The sequence below is a fragment of the Cataglyphis hispanica genome, chromosome 8 (assembly GCF_021464435.1).
Source record: "Cataglyphis hispanica isolate Lineage 1 chromosome 8, ULB_Chis1_1.0, whole genome shotgun sequence".
Classification (NCBI taxonomy): Eukaryota; Metazoa; Arthropoda; class Insecta; order Hymenoptera; family Formicidae; genus Cataglyphis; species Cataglyphis hispanica.
The window spans coordinates 5507924-5523872 of record NC_065961.1 but is presented as its reverse complement, the minus strand read 5'-3'; the positions used below and the strand labels follow the sequence as shown (position 1 = coordinate 5523872).

The window sequence follows — 15949 nt, the reverse complement described above, 5'->3', positions numbered from 1 at the left end:
AAAAACAAATATTTTTGATTATATTTGTTGTTTTCTATTAATCAAGTTATATATACATATATATATATATATATATATATATATATATATATATATATGCACATATATGTACATTTCTGTTTCTATAAAGTGATTAAAGTTCTAAAATTGTCTTTCACATCATATTTCATAATCTTTGTATTTCATAATCAATTTTTAGAGGTTATTTTGTGTATTCTATACAATTACAAATATAAGTAACATATATATACAGATATATAATACATTTAAAAAAAATATTTGAAAAATATGATATTTCAAAATCATGCACATAGCATAAAATTCTAAATTTATAAAACTATCGAGTGAAAAAGTTTTGATGCATTTTGGCTTATAATTTACACAATTTATTTTTTTTGAAATAATAGAGACATGCTTATCCAATAGCTTTTATTTTGATTATAAATTTTTTGATATATTGCCACACTCTGTTACTTTGACAATTTTATTATAAAATATGAAAAAGTTTTTTTGATTATTTTCTTTTGTCAAGTTTATCACTTTGTTATGTCTATATATTTCATTTTTCTCTTATTTATGTTAGTTTTAAAAAACAATGTAGTTTTTTTTCTTTTCACGTCTTGAATTTTCTATGATACTCGGCATTGTCGGACATTCTGGTAAATTTTGCTCTGCGAGTTTTGTAAGTAATAAATAAGAATATAAAGAGATATATGTAGAAAGTTATATACAGATGAAAATAAAACTATATATACTGTTCTGTTATTTTAAAGTAAAAGAAAAGAGATTGTTAATTAACAATATAATAATATAGCTATCTTTTATTATTTCCAAATTGCTATACATCATGCTATACCGTTTTGTTTAAAACAAGGAAAGAAAATTTTCAATTTTTTTGGTAAATTCTAAATTTGTATGAAAGATTTTACTAGGAAACTAATTTCGTTAATATAACAAATTATAAAATATGTAGTTTCAGTAAAGATATTTTTGTGAAAAATATTTTTATCATTAGTATAAAAATAATGAAATAAAACAATTTTTAATTTTGCGGGAACATATAGCAACATCAATCTTTATTATTTAACAATTAATTTCTTCGCTCTTTGACCGTGAATTTATCTTTCTACTACATTCAAAGCATATCATGATACGTACAATTAAAAGAAATAAATCATAAAATAATACATATATGACAGTTTGACAATTTAAAAATCCCGCCAAAAACGTCACGATACATTCAATTACTCACGTTGCGATTGGTTATACATCATGTTCAATTTTAATCGACGACGAATCGGATCGAGCGATATTGCTCTGCCTTGTCGGATTCGGGGCCCGCGATTGGCCTGTCGCGCGACGCGACGTCCAATGGTGGCGCGCGGCGCATCTCGCCGCTTAATGGCGGCGCTAAACCCGGCTTGGCTTGTGATGTGGCGTCGCGTCGCGTACTCTGATTACTCTGACCGTTGGCTGCGCTGATCGCGGCTACTGGTAGTGCGCGTTTGGCTGCGAGGTGTGCGAGGTGCGTACCTGATCGCGAATAAAACTAATCGCTTTCGGCAACGAGTTGACAATTCGTCCGTGTGTTCTTCCCTCTTTTTCTCCACCCTCGGTGGGGTTTTTGGTTTTGAAACTTGGAATCGGTTAATCGCGACGCATAACCGGAGACTGCGCGCGAGGGAGAGGCCACGTTGTTCGCAACCGTTCTCCAACAACAAAGATGTCGACAAAATCGAGCAAGAAGACAGCGGCGGCGGCTGCGGCCGCGGCCGCCGCGTCCTCCGCGGCGACCGCCGCCTCGTCTTCGTCGAGTAGCATTCAATCGCCGCCGAGTACGTCGACGCCGATCGTCGGCCGACGACCCGGCAGCCCGCTCAGCCCGACACGCTACTCGCGGATGCAGGAGAAGCAGGATCTGCAGAATCTCAACGATCGTCTGGCGTGCTACATCGAGAAGGTGCGTCATCTCGAGACGGAGAACTCCCGGCTGACGCGGGAGGTGCAGACCACCCAGGAGACCGTCACCCGGGAGGTGTCCAACATCAAGGCTATGTACGAACACGAGCTGTCGGATGCGCGGAAGTTGCTCGACGAGACGGCCAGGGAACGCGCCAAGCTCGAGATCGACACCAAACGCTTGTGGGATGATAACGAGGATCTTAAGAGCAAGTAAGCGATACTTTATATTCTCCGTAAACTCGATGTTTAGGAATTTTCATGTCTTTGTTTAATTGAAAATAATTGCATTGCGATAGTAAAGCTCGGATTTCAATCTTACAGAGCCTGAGACATTTTTGTTTAGTCGAGTTGCTGTATTTTAAATATCTCTCTATTCTTAAATTCATTCAGTCTCCGTAAACTGTATGCATTCCTTTGGCGCGCAGTTTCTCTACTACTAGTGTGACACGATACATAATTTCAAAATTGATTATATTTATTACGAGATTTTTTTTTTAAATCTTATGACACATGGCAATGCAATGTATATCTGAATACATTATGAATAATTCATATCATAGAATCGTAGAGATTAATGATTCTTGAAATAGCGATGACATAACTTAGGCGGTGGAGAGGGGAGAAGGAATATATTTATATATTATGAGGTCTTTTCCATACTTTGTTATAGCATGCACGATTGTTTGAATCTTAAATTGATATAAAATTTCATTATCGCTGTATATTATTTTGATAAGTAAATCTTCGATACAGGATCGACTTCACAAAATTTTTTGAAACTCATATTTGTATTTTGGAGCATTGAAATTGAGTCTGTCAAAAAAGACGCTGACGCTTTTGTTTTCCATTTTTTTTTTTTTTTGATAATGTGTTTATGTTTACTTTAAATATTGTTTTGTAAAAGTGAAAAGTGAACACGTGGACGGGGAGGTGGCGGAGTCTGTTTTCCTATATCCCCGCAAAAACATTCTAACCTAATTCAACAACAAACTTTAATTTAAAATTTGAAGTAGATCGGGATTTGGTTAAAATTTTTTGGCGCGGGGGTGCAGGAGGAGGAGGGATTTTGCTTCTCCCCCGCCCACGCTCACGTTTTTATTTTTCACTTAAAAGTATAGCGCAAAAATATAAAATAGATAACATCATAGCAAAAAAGATTTTCTTACATACCAATCAGACAATATACATGGCGTCAATATTGCACGCATAAAATCAGTATATTTAATCAGGAATATATAAAAAAATGGAATGAAGAGCGATAATTTTTTTTAACACATTCGGTTTCTACTCTTCAAAATACATAAAATAAGTGAGTTTTAAAAAATTTCATGAGGTTGCTCCCATATCGAAGATTTGCCTTTTGATATTAAATGCGAAGGAAATCAGTGTCTTATATTTTGTCCAATATATATATATATATATATATATATATATATATATATATATATGTATATAATGTTTACGTCGTTGAATATTACGGATGTTAATCATTCTTTTTTATATTACTTGACTCGGTCAATTTCTGGAAAATTATCAGATAAGAATACATGTTTTTATTGAAAATTGCACAGACTCTTTATAACGTGAATCTGTTTGCTGATTACAGTTACAGATAATAAGAATGAATTTAAGAATAAGGAGATTAAAATACAGCATTTAAAATACAGCAACTCGACTATGATATATACGATGTATATAATCGCGTGCATGATTACAGATAATAGACCTGGTATTTTGCATATCGCTCAGTGTTTGAGGAATTTAAATAATTTATAGAAGTTAGATATATATCTATTATTTATTGTACATATTTTGAGATATTACTTTACATGTGTGTAAGTTATAAAAAAAAAACAAGACGGTAAAGTCGGTGAATAACAAAAAATGAAAATAGGTCACCGAGTATTAGAATCTTAGCAACGTGCGTTGTAAGCTTGTTCGATATTTTCAACCTACATTTGCGATCGATACTTTTGTCATCGTGCTATTTTTTGCCTCGTTGCTTGCTGTTCAATAATTTCCTCATGACCCTCTCAATATATTCGCGAGAAACAGATTTACAGTCAATTAAAGGAAGATCGAGAGATATCTCTTGTATTATCAATCTTTAGATTAGATTAACCAGCAGACGATCGTGCGTCACGTGTTATAGAATGTGTTTGTCAACAGAATAAAATCCAGGATGATGTATCGATCGGCTTTAATAACGCAAATATATCTGCCAATTTAAAATAGTATTCTGATTTTTCAAATGATTTTCGTATACATAAAAATCATTTATTTCTATTAGAAAAAAAAAAACAGTTGAAAAAGAAAACATTTTATTTTCTTTCCATTATTTTTTTTAAATATAATATTTTTCTTTATATTTTTTGTTAATATAATAAAAAAAGTATAGTTCTTACTTTTAATTTATTTATTTTCGAAAGTAAATTTAATGGATTAATGAGACTTTTGGCGAATTATATCAAACTCGACACACACACACACACACGATTCGGATAATTTTTATTTAGATGCATAAAAATTTTTATTAATTAAAAATAGTAATTACATAACTATATGTATAGCCAATTGGAATGCGAGCTACATTTAAAATAATTATGTTTAATTCAAATCTATTATCTAAAAAATCAATATAAATAAAAAATTAATTTATAGTAATCAAAATATAAAAATATTAAACATCTAAAAAAGATTGATTTTTTTTTGAAAAGAGGCTTTTTTTTCCCCTTCATATAAACGTTTTTTGATTTTTTTTTTAATTTTCATTTCTGATTGCAATGTATATAAGATTATAAGTGGAATATTTTTTATCACATGTCACAAATCATCTTTAGAGCCTTCTTTAAAGCCTTTTAGATAATTACAACTTACAAATTCAGAAAATTCTATTTAGAATTTTTTACGTGTTCTGGAGCTTAACGTACATGTATATACATATAGCTTGTGTGTGTGTGTGTATATATATATATGTATGTGCATTGCATTCCGATTTGTCACTCTTAGTATTACGAAGGATACGAAATTATTATTGCAAATTCGGTCGAGAATTTTACGCCAGATCGAAGCATTCGAATTTCAAGAAAGGGTACAAGAGTACCGAATATTCGGCGTAGGAAGGAAATAATTTTCAGCGCGAGCGCGCGGTCTCTCGGCGTCACCCAATACAAGGAGAAACATGAATAGAGGGGCCGGGCTCCTGACGTTACTACGAGCGATGCGTCACGTTTACTATGGGGCGATGATATCAGCGTACACGCGGGCGTATCACCTGACCTAAAAACATTGACTCCGTTTCTCCACACGTTCTATATACACGTATATACGTCAATATGTTCGGCGCGGTTCATTTCATTGTTGAAGTTAGTCAATCTGTGTGAGAGTGAAACTCGGAGAAGCTTTTACTATGATATATGTATTGAGCTTCGGCCTTTTATCTCGGTTTTCCGGGAAATATGTATCAGGGAAAGATCAAACGTTTTCAATAATTTCATTCATCCTTTTCATTCACGCGAAATACATTCAAAATTACATTCATTATCGTATATGGATAAGCGACAATTGCATGCGTAAATTAATTATAATGCGTAAGGTGTTTCTAAATTACAAATCGCGATAATCGAAGTCTAAAGGGCTGGCCTGAAACGACGAGAAATTACGGTGTTTTCTGATATACCGTTACTTTACGACGTGTTTCCAATAAAGCATCTGTCATGCCCGGTTTACCTGAAGTAGAAGGATCAGGAATGCCCCAACTCTTTACACCTGCATCTTTCAAAATTATTTTTTTTATTGCAGATTTTAAAATATTTTTTTTTACCGGGAAATAAATCGTATTTATTTCTCGATATTATTTTTTATTTATATTTTTATTATTATATATATATATATATATATATATATATATATATATATATTTAATTAATAAATAGAATTTCGCGATTATCGTTGTTTATTTTGTGAATAATATTGCATTGCATTTTTTTTTCGTGGCTCTTTTGTTTCATTATCTCGGATTTAAGGACATTTTGTGAGAGGAATTGTGTCACTGACTAAAATCGCGGCTTTTAATTATGCTTATAGCATTCACGAATCTAGTGGTCCTTGAGCACGCAAACAAAAGTTGCGATGACGCAAGTGCTTTTTGATAACTGGGAGGACACGAATATTTAAAATTGAATTTTAATGAATTCGCAGAGTTATATATCGCATAAGTTTTATTATTTATTCTTCTCAGATTAATATTTATATGTGTTTTCCTCAATCATTAAATCTCTTGAATTGTGAAAACCGTTGCAGGTTTCGAAAACACGTTAAATATAAAATTAAAAATTTTTTTTCTTTTTTCTAAACAAGAGGAAAAATTTGTTAGAGAATATTATCCGCATGATCACAATATCCCTTGTGGGATATTCTGTACATTTTTCTATAAATCATTCTTTCAAAGACTCTTTATTCTCATTGTCCTTGAAAATAACGAAGATGTTCTTCGATTTCTCCAAGAAAAAGAAATTCTTATCATTCTCTTTAAACCTAAAGTGTTATTAAGTTCGTGACTCAGTTGCGATAAATTAGCACGATAATAATATGTTTGTGCATTCCTTATTTTAAAAAATGTCGGCGACACGCTTAATTATTGCTTATGGACATACGTGCAATTATTATGCAACGCATATTTCACGCGAATAAAAAGGCAAAATTTTGTTCGAAGTAAAATTTCTTTTCTATTGTTAGCTAATTTTCGGGATAACATAAATAATAGCAAAAGAACTGTCAAAATTAAAATATCACAAAATAATATGGTTTCTCACATTTTCGTAAAAGAAAATAGTTATAATTAATATTTTTCCTAATTCATGACAAAAACTTTTCATCGTAAATAAATTAACTGTAAAAAAAAAACAAAAAAAAAACCAAGTAATTTACAGAGAGAGAGAGAGAGAGATAATATTTTTCTACAATTTTTAGTAAATAACTTTTAAATGAAGTAGATCTAAATTAAGTTTTGTACAAATATTTATTAGAATTTTCTTAGTATATGTGAAAATTTTTATTTCGACAATGTTTTTTTCACATTTGTTAATAAATACAATACACGATCTTCAATAAGTAACTTTAAACTTAAATAATTTCCATTAAGAGAATTGTGCTCAGATTTTGCACAGATATTCAGAAAAAATAATACAACGATCTACGGAATTTTTATGCTTTTGTCAATGTCTCGACATATGACACATATATTCTTAAGATCTTGCATATTCGTGTATTTATTTTTTTGTTATTACAGTATTTATCGAGAACAATTATCAAGATACGTATTCTCATGCGATTGTTTTCATAAAAAGGATTGGTTGTATTTTGCTGCCGTATATGTGTACATATAAGCAGCAGCCACACGATGCTAGACAGAGTTATATTCGAGTGCGAATCAAAATATATAATAAAAACATATAATAAACATACAATAAATAAAAATAAATGATTTCTGAATATAATTCTCTCTCTTTCTCCTATTTCGTTCACATTATCTACTTATAAGTAATAATTATATTAATTTTTGTAAAAAGGAAATATATTATCTTTTTATTTGAAATAAAAAATAAAATAATTTAATATAAGATAAAATCCCAAAAATGATATATAATGATGTATGATTTGGAAAATAAAATCTTTTTTTCCTAAACTATTATTTTGCAAATAAATGTTGCAAATAAATTAACTAATTATCGGCGAATGCATGAAACAGTATCTATTCCGAGGCGATAATGATTACGTTAATCGACGCGACTTTTGTACCACGTGACACGCGCTCTCGAAGAGGCTTTCGTTTAATTCCGGAGCTATGAATCGATTGCCATCTGAAAAATCGAGTTATACAGAATTGAGGATGACATCATGTATGCTCTTGTGTGTCAGCCATTTTATAGCATCATATCCTTGCAAAACCATTTTTAGAGCTGCAAGGACTCCGTTTTAAATTCAAAATTATATACAAGGTCACATATAATACGATAATTATCTGATTGCGAGTAGAGATAAATTAGTCATTTTAGGGTCTTTGATTTATTGAATTTATTAATTGTTTGAAATTGGGTAAAATTAATATTATTATTATTAATAATTAATAAATTAATATTAATTTATTATTAATATTAATTAAAAACAAAATTAATATTATTTATTTTACGTTAGCATCAACTTTATATTAAGGTAATATTTTTTTATTAAAATGTAATTTATATAGGCATTAAAAATAAAGTATTACCATATGGAAAATATTTATAGGATTCGTTTTGACAAATAAAAAAAAAAAAATCTTTTTTATACATTTTATGTGATACAATCAATAATTAAGAATTGTACTTAACTGTTCAATTAATCGCGCGAACGCAAAATTATAAATTCTATTGATTAAACTTGACGCTTGATATTGTAAAACATGTAACGCTCATTCATGCATGGTTGGATGTACGTAACATTATAATACTTGAAGCGTCTCGTCTGTCTCATTTTGCTCCGATTGGCTGCGAGAGAAGACGAGGGCGACGACCATCACCCCCTGCTAAGAGAAGTGTATAAATTTCCAGACTGTCTTCTTTACTCGACAATTGTTTAGAGGAGTGACATCCAATCTTGTCGAACATGCGAATTAACTCATGTTTTGTTGCTTATATTTAATGAGTAGATTTTGGATTATACGGAAAATTTAAAAAAATGCGCGCATATATATATATATATATATATATATATATATATATATATGTGGATTTTTACAAAAATATGCAAAGAATATAAAAAAAAATGCAAAAATTTGTACAAATTTGCAAAAAATACACAGATATATATTTATAAATATTTATTTTTTTTATAATATTTTAAATCTTTAAAAATAGATGCAAAATGAAATAAGAAATAAAATGAGCTTTAATCAAATAATATATATGTTATAAATACAAAATAAATAATCTAAAGGATATTAAAAAATACGAATTTTATTTGTATATATATTTTTTTATATTTAAATGAGACTTATACTCTTAAGAAAACTAAATATACAATACGTTATTAAGAATTAAAACAATAAATATATATTAATGAAATGCTTTTCAAAAATTTTCAGAAAAGATCTATGTCTTTTATCTAAAAATAAATACTTAAAAATAGAAAAAAAAAACATTCAACATCTATAGATGTTATTGAAGCATTTTTAAATTGATTAATTAATTCAAAAATAAAAAAAAATAATGCCATTATCATCATTAATAATTATTTCAAAATTTTGATGTCACCTTTAATATTTTTACATGAAATTTCAAACTTTTTAATTAATTCTAACACTTTCTTTTTCCAATTATTTTTCAATTATTTTTGTCACTATAATTGCTTTTAATAAATTCAAGATGTTAAATTTTAGACTTTTAACATAATTTTCAAATAATAAATATTTTAATCAACAATTGAAAATGTGCAAAGATTAAGTAAATATGCAAAAATTATTTAATATTAATTATTTGTAAACATAATTTGTCCATTATCTCTCATAAAATATGCAAAAAATAACAAATATGGAATTTGCATATAATCCGAAGTCTATACGAGACTGAAATATAAATAAGAATAATATATTTATTAATATCTTATGTATAATAATATCTCTCTCTTAACGAAAAACATCGAGATAAATAATAATTTACAATCGTATTTGACTGACATATGTATGACGTTTAATATTTCGGATTTAATATGTGTTCAGCAGTTAGATGATAATTATAGTTCAATCCGTCATTAATCAATGTATTTTTGGTAAAACCACGCATATTTTTCAGATCGTTTTTAATTTGCTTAAAAACGGCCACACGAGATCTTCCGTATGGCAACCGGATGAATATTGACAACAGTCTGGGCCACCATGGTAGAAAATAAAATTCTCGATGTGGGTCGTGCACCGCTTGAAATAGAAGCGCGTTCTCTCCTCGCTTGGCGCACGGCTTCTTCAATTTGGAATGCTGTAAATGAAAGGCGAATTTGTCATAATGCTCCCCCCTTCCTCCCGTTACGCTCTGATGAATGTCGCACATTATATGCATAATTATGAAATTTATCATGTTATTTATATTTAGAACCGAGAAATTCCTGCAAAATAAAAACAGAAAAAGAAAGTAAAAATATTCCGTAAGAAATTATCCTATGTTTTATATTAATCTATTTTCTTTCACATTCATTCATTTCACTTGATCCTGAGCTCTTTTCTCAATTCGATATTAAAGATGAGAATTGATAGTAGTGTAGCCATTGAGAATCATCGATATTTTCCAAAGATATACAATAAAAAAATAATTCTCATTATCCACGAAGATAACATCATTCGATATTACTTGTTTTAAGGCCAGTAGGCCAAGGATAGCGAGACGATGTCAATTCCGAGTATTTTGTGTTCGAAGAACCTTCGTGAAAGAATCGAAGGAGGGAAGCTTATCTAATTGTAGAGATGCGTCAATGAGAAACTTTTTGTGTAAAAATTTTCTCATAAAAAATTTTCTTTCATATTTAAGTAAAATTGCATTCATAAATGTTTAATCTTCAGCAATTAATATGATATTTGATTAATATGTGTATTTATTAATATGTATATCTAAAAATAATTTTTATTTAATATTTGTTCTCTAGGCTGGAAAAGAAGACAAAAGATTTGCAAATAGCAGAGCGAAATGCCATGATCTATGAAACACGCTGCAGTGATTTACAATCGCAATTCAATCAGTCGCAGGCAGAGCGCAAAAAGCTTGCAGAGAAAGATCGAGAGTCGGAAAAGGAAATTGAAAGATTGAAAGCGTTGCTCGACGATGCTCGGAAGCATTTGGAGGAGGAGACTCTGCAGCGAATCGATCTGGAGAACAATATTCAAAGTCTCAAAGAAGACATCAGTTTTAAAGATCAAGTTTATCAACAAGAACTTTCGGAGACTCGTACGAGACGACAAGTAAGCTATTAGATTTCATTACAACTTAAAACTGGCAATATAATCAGAACTGTAATAGAAAGACTAAAAATAAGTTAAATTTCTAATCAATGTTGATACAATCACTTAAAAATTTGTAAATATTTTTTTATTCACCGATTTTTTTAATAAATTTTTTTAAAACAACTTACAATGTATGTGTTTGCATTTTAGGTTGAGATATCCGAAATAGATGGGCGCCTCGCGGAACAATACGAGGCTAAATTAGCACAGTCGCTACAAGAACTACGCGATCAATATGAGGCACAAATGCGTGCAAATCGAGAGGAGATTGAACTGTTATATGAGAACAAAATCAAGAATTTAGCATCTCATGCACAACGTAATAGTGGAGCCGCCAGTATAGCAGTCGAAGAATTAAGACAGACTCGTTCTAGAATCGAAGGGCTTAATTCAAGAATTAGCGAACTCGAAGCAGCCAACAATTCGCTTAATGCCCGAATCAGGTAATTCTTTTTTACATAATTTTCTGAATCTCTTTTTTCATCTCAATAGAATTTTTCAGAAATAAATATCAAGCGTTTATATATTTCTGTAGTTAAATAAATATTAAAATAACAAATATATTTTACAACAGAGATTTGGAGAATTTAAGAGAAAACGAACGTGCTCGTCACGCGGAAAACTTAGCTGGATTGGAGGCGGAATTAGCACGCATGCGAGACGAAATGGCTCAGCAGTTGCAAGAATATCAGGATCTCATGGATATTAAAGTGGCACTTGATTTAGAAATCGCTGCCTATCGTAAGATGCTCGAATCTGAAGAGGCCAGGTAAGCTAATATATTGTAATTTTTTTTAATTTGAATGACAAATTTCAAGTTCTTTTCTTTCTTTTTTTCTATTAGATTAATTTATTCTTACTTTAATTTTCAGGTTAAACATCACGCCTATGCAATCGACAAACACATCTTTAAGTGGTAGAGCAACTCCGTCCAGACATACTCCTCTTAGAGGTGGCAAACGAAAACGCACCTTATTAGAAGAAAGTGAGGAGCGTAGCAGTAGTGACTACAGCGTTTCAGGTACTACTAGGGGTGACATAGAAATTACTGAAGCAGATCCCCAAGGACGATTTGTTAAACTTACCAATAAAGGCAATAAGGTAAGACTGAAAGCTTTAGCGAAATTCATTTCAATTTTACTTGAGTTATAAATAATATATACTTTATACATCAAATATAATTTGTGCAATAGGAAATAAGTTTGAGCGGCTGGCAACTTATTCGCAAAGCTGGTACTCTGGAAACAGTTTTTAAGTTTCATCGTACTGCAAAACTAGAAGCAGGGGCTAATGTATTGGTATGGTCAGCCGATATCGGTGCAACACACGAGCCACCATCTAACATTGTTATGAAAGGTCAGAAGTGGTTCATAGCAGACAACATGAGTACGATTCTTTTCAATAACGAAGGAGAGGTAAGCATACCACTAATCATGTATTTAATCATGTATTTAAATAAGCATGTTTCTTTCAATATCAATATGTGTGATAGATATCTTTAAATTTCAAAGAAAACAAATTTTATATAATAGAAACAGATCTTTAATTAGTTGAAATATTATACAATACATTTAAGAGGATAACGTTTACGATTTTTTAATTTTTTAATAGGAAATGGCAATTTCTGAACGCAAGAGACAGCAATTGTCTACAAGTTTGTCCCGACATAGGGAAAGCATAGGATTTCGTTCAACAGAAGAACTTCATCACCAACAGGTAAGGATACAGTAAATGTTTTATTGCATTATGCATTACATTATATTGCAAGTATCGTAGATGAAAGCTTTAAATTAGTTTCGAAATTAGAAACATAGGAGGACAGAACTTGGAAGTAATAATATAATGCTGATATATGTCAGTATTATATTCTAACTGCAGCAATATTTTGATATACTATCAATGTATGAAATGGTATTTAGCAAATTGTAATAATGCACAATTGCAATAATGTAAAAAAAAGTGCTTCCTTTGGCAAACTGAAAAGATGCTAATCAATAAAAAAATAGACCTGGGAGATAGAAAAGAACATATTTTTTGAAATTCTTAAGCATTATGAAAAGAAGACAATGTGGCTATGAGAGTAATATTTATTTGAAAATTTCAAGCTGTATCATTAGGGATTCAATTTAACATTCACACAAGATTGTAGTAAACATTTAGACATTACTTTTCACTTGTGTTTTTCGAGAGTTGTTATATACAGAATAAGTGTTGCAGTTATAGACAACTAATTTCGGGGGGGGTAGCGTTTTCACAACAATTCACTTCTTGTTCCATAGAGAAGATATCTCTACCCGTATTAAGGGTGAGGGCACACGACTCTGATGGGCACTTTATGTAAGTTATTTTATAACCTATCAGATGTTCGACCATTAAGATGTCAATAATTAATATTTTTTGCACTCATATAATATATAAGAATTATATTTTGCTTCATATTTGGTTGGTTTTCATGCAGCACTTTGCCTGGATACTCACCGCTTAACAACTAAAATCTCATGCCTTAATTAAGAATTAATATAATCTTTGTTAAGATTATTACATCATCCCCCATCAATTAACCACATTGTCTTTAATTAAAATATATTATTGCGATTATATATTGTGTGTATAAAAACATATATACATTGTTAAATATTATTTGCATAGATAATGTTTAAAGAGCTTTTTTTTTACATAAGATTTGAATATTCAATGATATAATTTTTAAATTAAACAAATTTTGATTATGTATTGTTAATGTCTTACGTATTATAAATTAAAATTTTAAATTTTCTAAATGTTAAATTGTGTGTTTTTTTTACATCGATTATAGCTTGCGTATTGCGCACATTTAACGTATTTTGCGTATTTCAACATTGAACAATCAAATTTTCATCTTCTGATATTATATAAATAGTTGTTTATTTTGTGATTATTGATATATGTATATATAATCGAATTATGTGATATATAATTTAAAAAACAATATGCGTTTTGCTTTATTTAAAATATGAATGGTAGTAACATTTATGAATAATATAAATATAATTTAGCGTATAACTGATGTATTGTACATCGCTGTATATTAATATAGATCATATAGATTGTATACTTATAATAGAGATTATGCAGATTAAATATGTTGTATGTAAAAGAATTTTAAACAAAATAGAATAATTAAAAAAGAATGTATCTCATATATTTTCATATACATATATGTATTTTTCACTGTGTGAATTTAACAATAAAGGTTCATTATTTGCTTATAACTTAATAAACGTGCCAATTCACGCAGTGAAATAAGCAAATTGGGGGCCGTGGTGATTACTCATTACTTTATTTTAGGTTTTTTCGTTTTATTGATGAAATATTGTGTGTTTTATGTTTCAGAGCGATCCCCAAGGTGAAGAACGTTGCCGCATTATGTGAACATAAATTTATAAATTTATAATTATTAAGCTTAAATATACACATTATACTCTAAATTAATTTTGATAAATGAATCTTGTATTTTATATCTCTGACATTATTCTTTAAATTAATTTTTTTCTGTCAGCTTAAATAAAAAATATTTTCTCATATATATTATGTATATATTGCAATAAAGATACATTAACTTTTTATTGCAATAGAAAAAAAATATATGTATATTTTCTATTGCAATATTAATGTAAAAGTTATAAAAGATGTGTTTTAACTGCTTTTTTTTTTTTTTTTCCTCTCTTTTGGGACATCAAAAAATTGTAAAAGTTTCCATGATAATGAGCTTTGTAAACTCTGTGTAAGAATTAATGAGAATAAAAAAAATTGTGCCATTAACACAAAAATTAATTTAGAGAATAATGTCAGAGATATAATGAGTTCTACAAGATTCATTTATTGGATGTTTATTTTGAAGAAGAGGAGAATAATAAACGAAGAAAAAGAACAATAAATATATATGTGTGTATATATATATATATATATATATTGCAGTTAAAACACATTATATAATTTTCTCTCATTTATTGCAGTTGAATATATATGTATGTATAACATATAAGAAAGAGAAGATATTGTATAATATATTTCAGCTGATACGCAAGAATTCCAAATCAAACTTAACAAATATGTTTCATAGTACGAATGAATATATTGCATTTACAAATCCATTTATTACATAAGAGAAAGAGACAAAACTGTGCTATTATATTCCGTTGAACTCACAACCATACAATGAATTTATAGGCGGACATTAATGGTAGTAACATTTGCATTCAGCCAATTTCTTCTCCATTGTTATGTGCTGCATATAAATGCATATTTACCATCAAGCTATAATGCATCCGTTTATTATATTCTCTTCAAATTGTAATATTGGACAAATAATGTTTCGAACGTATTTTAATGATGATACTTTTTTAATTTATGATAATAATTAAGTTACGTTTATGTTTGTTTATTGTATCCAAAAAAAAATATTCAATAGATTAGGCTGTCAGTATTCTCTCTTTTTTTTTCTTTTTTTTTTTTTAATATGACAGTATAAAACTAAAACTGGGAAAACTATATATATATATATATATATGATAACTGTCAGTTGGATGAACAGTTTCGTCACTCCATGTTATCCCGAAGAAAAGCTTGACTAACATTCGATTGAATGTTATTTCCATTTTCCGATTAAGTGACATTTAACTGAATGTCGCAGTTATATGTCAAAAGAATATCTTCGATAGCGAAATTGTGCATCTGACTGTACACCTGATACTGCTGCTGATGTGTGATTGATTTTTCTACCGAAATAAGATTTCAAAAATGCAAGAAACATGTTTGTTCTTATAATCGCGCACCGACCTGTGCGTACAAATTGATCTTTCTCAATTGTATTCAGCTTTATATCATTTATATACTAATAATAAAAATTAAAAAAGTAATCGTACAAATATATTCGTAAATAATTATTTTTTTCACAACAGTGTGAAAGCAGTTATTATTAAC

General features: G+C 29.5%; 1 protein-coding gene across 4 annotated transcripts; it reads left to right on the top strand.

The window, feature by feature from the left end:
• The first annotated feature begins 1410 nt into the window (after positions 1-1410).
• LOC126851468 (lamin Dm0-like) lies at positions 1411-15894 on the top strand. 4 transcript variants are annotated; one of them, XM_050595496.1, is made up of 9 exons: positions 1411-2172; positions 10633-10945; positions 11138-11430; positions 11562-11756; positions 11860-12088; positions 12181-12402; positions 12599-12703; positions 13267-13324; positions 14360-15894. In XM_050595496.1, exons 1-8 carry the CDS (start codon positions 1724-1726, stop codon positions 13288-13290), a joined length of 1830 nt encoding a protein of 609 aa, XP_050451453.1. In that variant the 5' UTR covers positions 1411-1723; the 3' UTR covers positions 13291-13324; positions 14360-15894. The 4 variants fall into 4 exon arrangements, with proteins under 4 accessions (XP_050451453.1, XP_050451451.1, XP_050451452.1 ...); XM_050595494.1 differs by lacking the exon at positions 13267-13324; XM_050595495.1 differs by lacking the exon at positions 14360-15894 and having other exon boundaries at positions 13234-13324.
• The last annotated feature ends 55 nt before the right edge of the window (positions 15895-15949 follow it).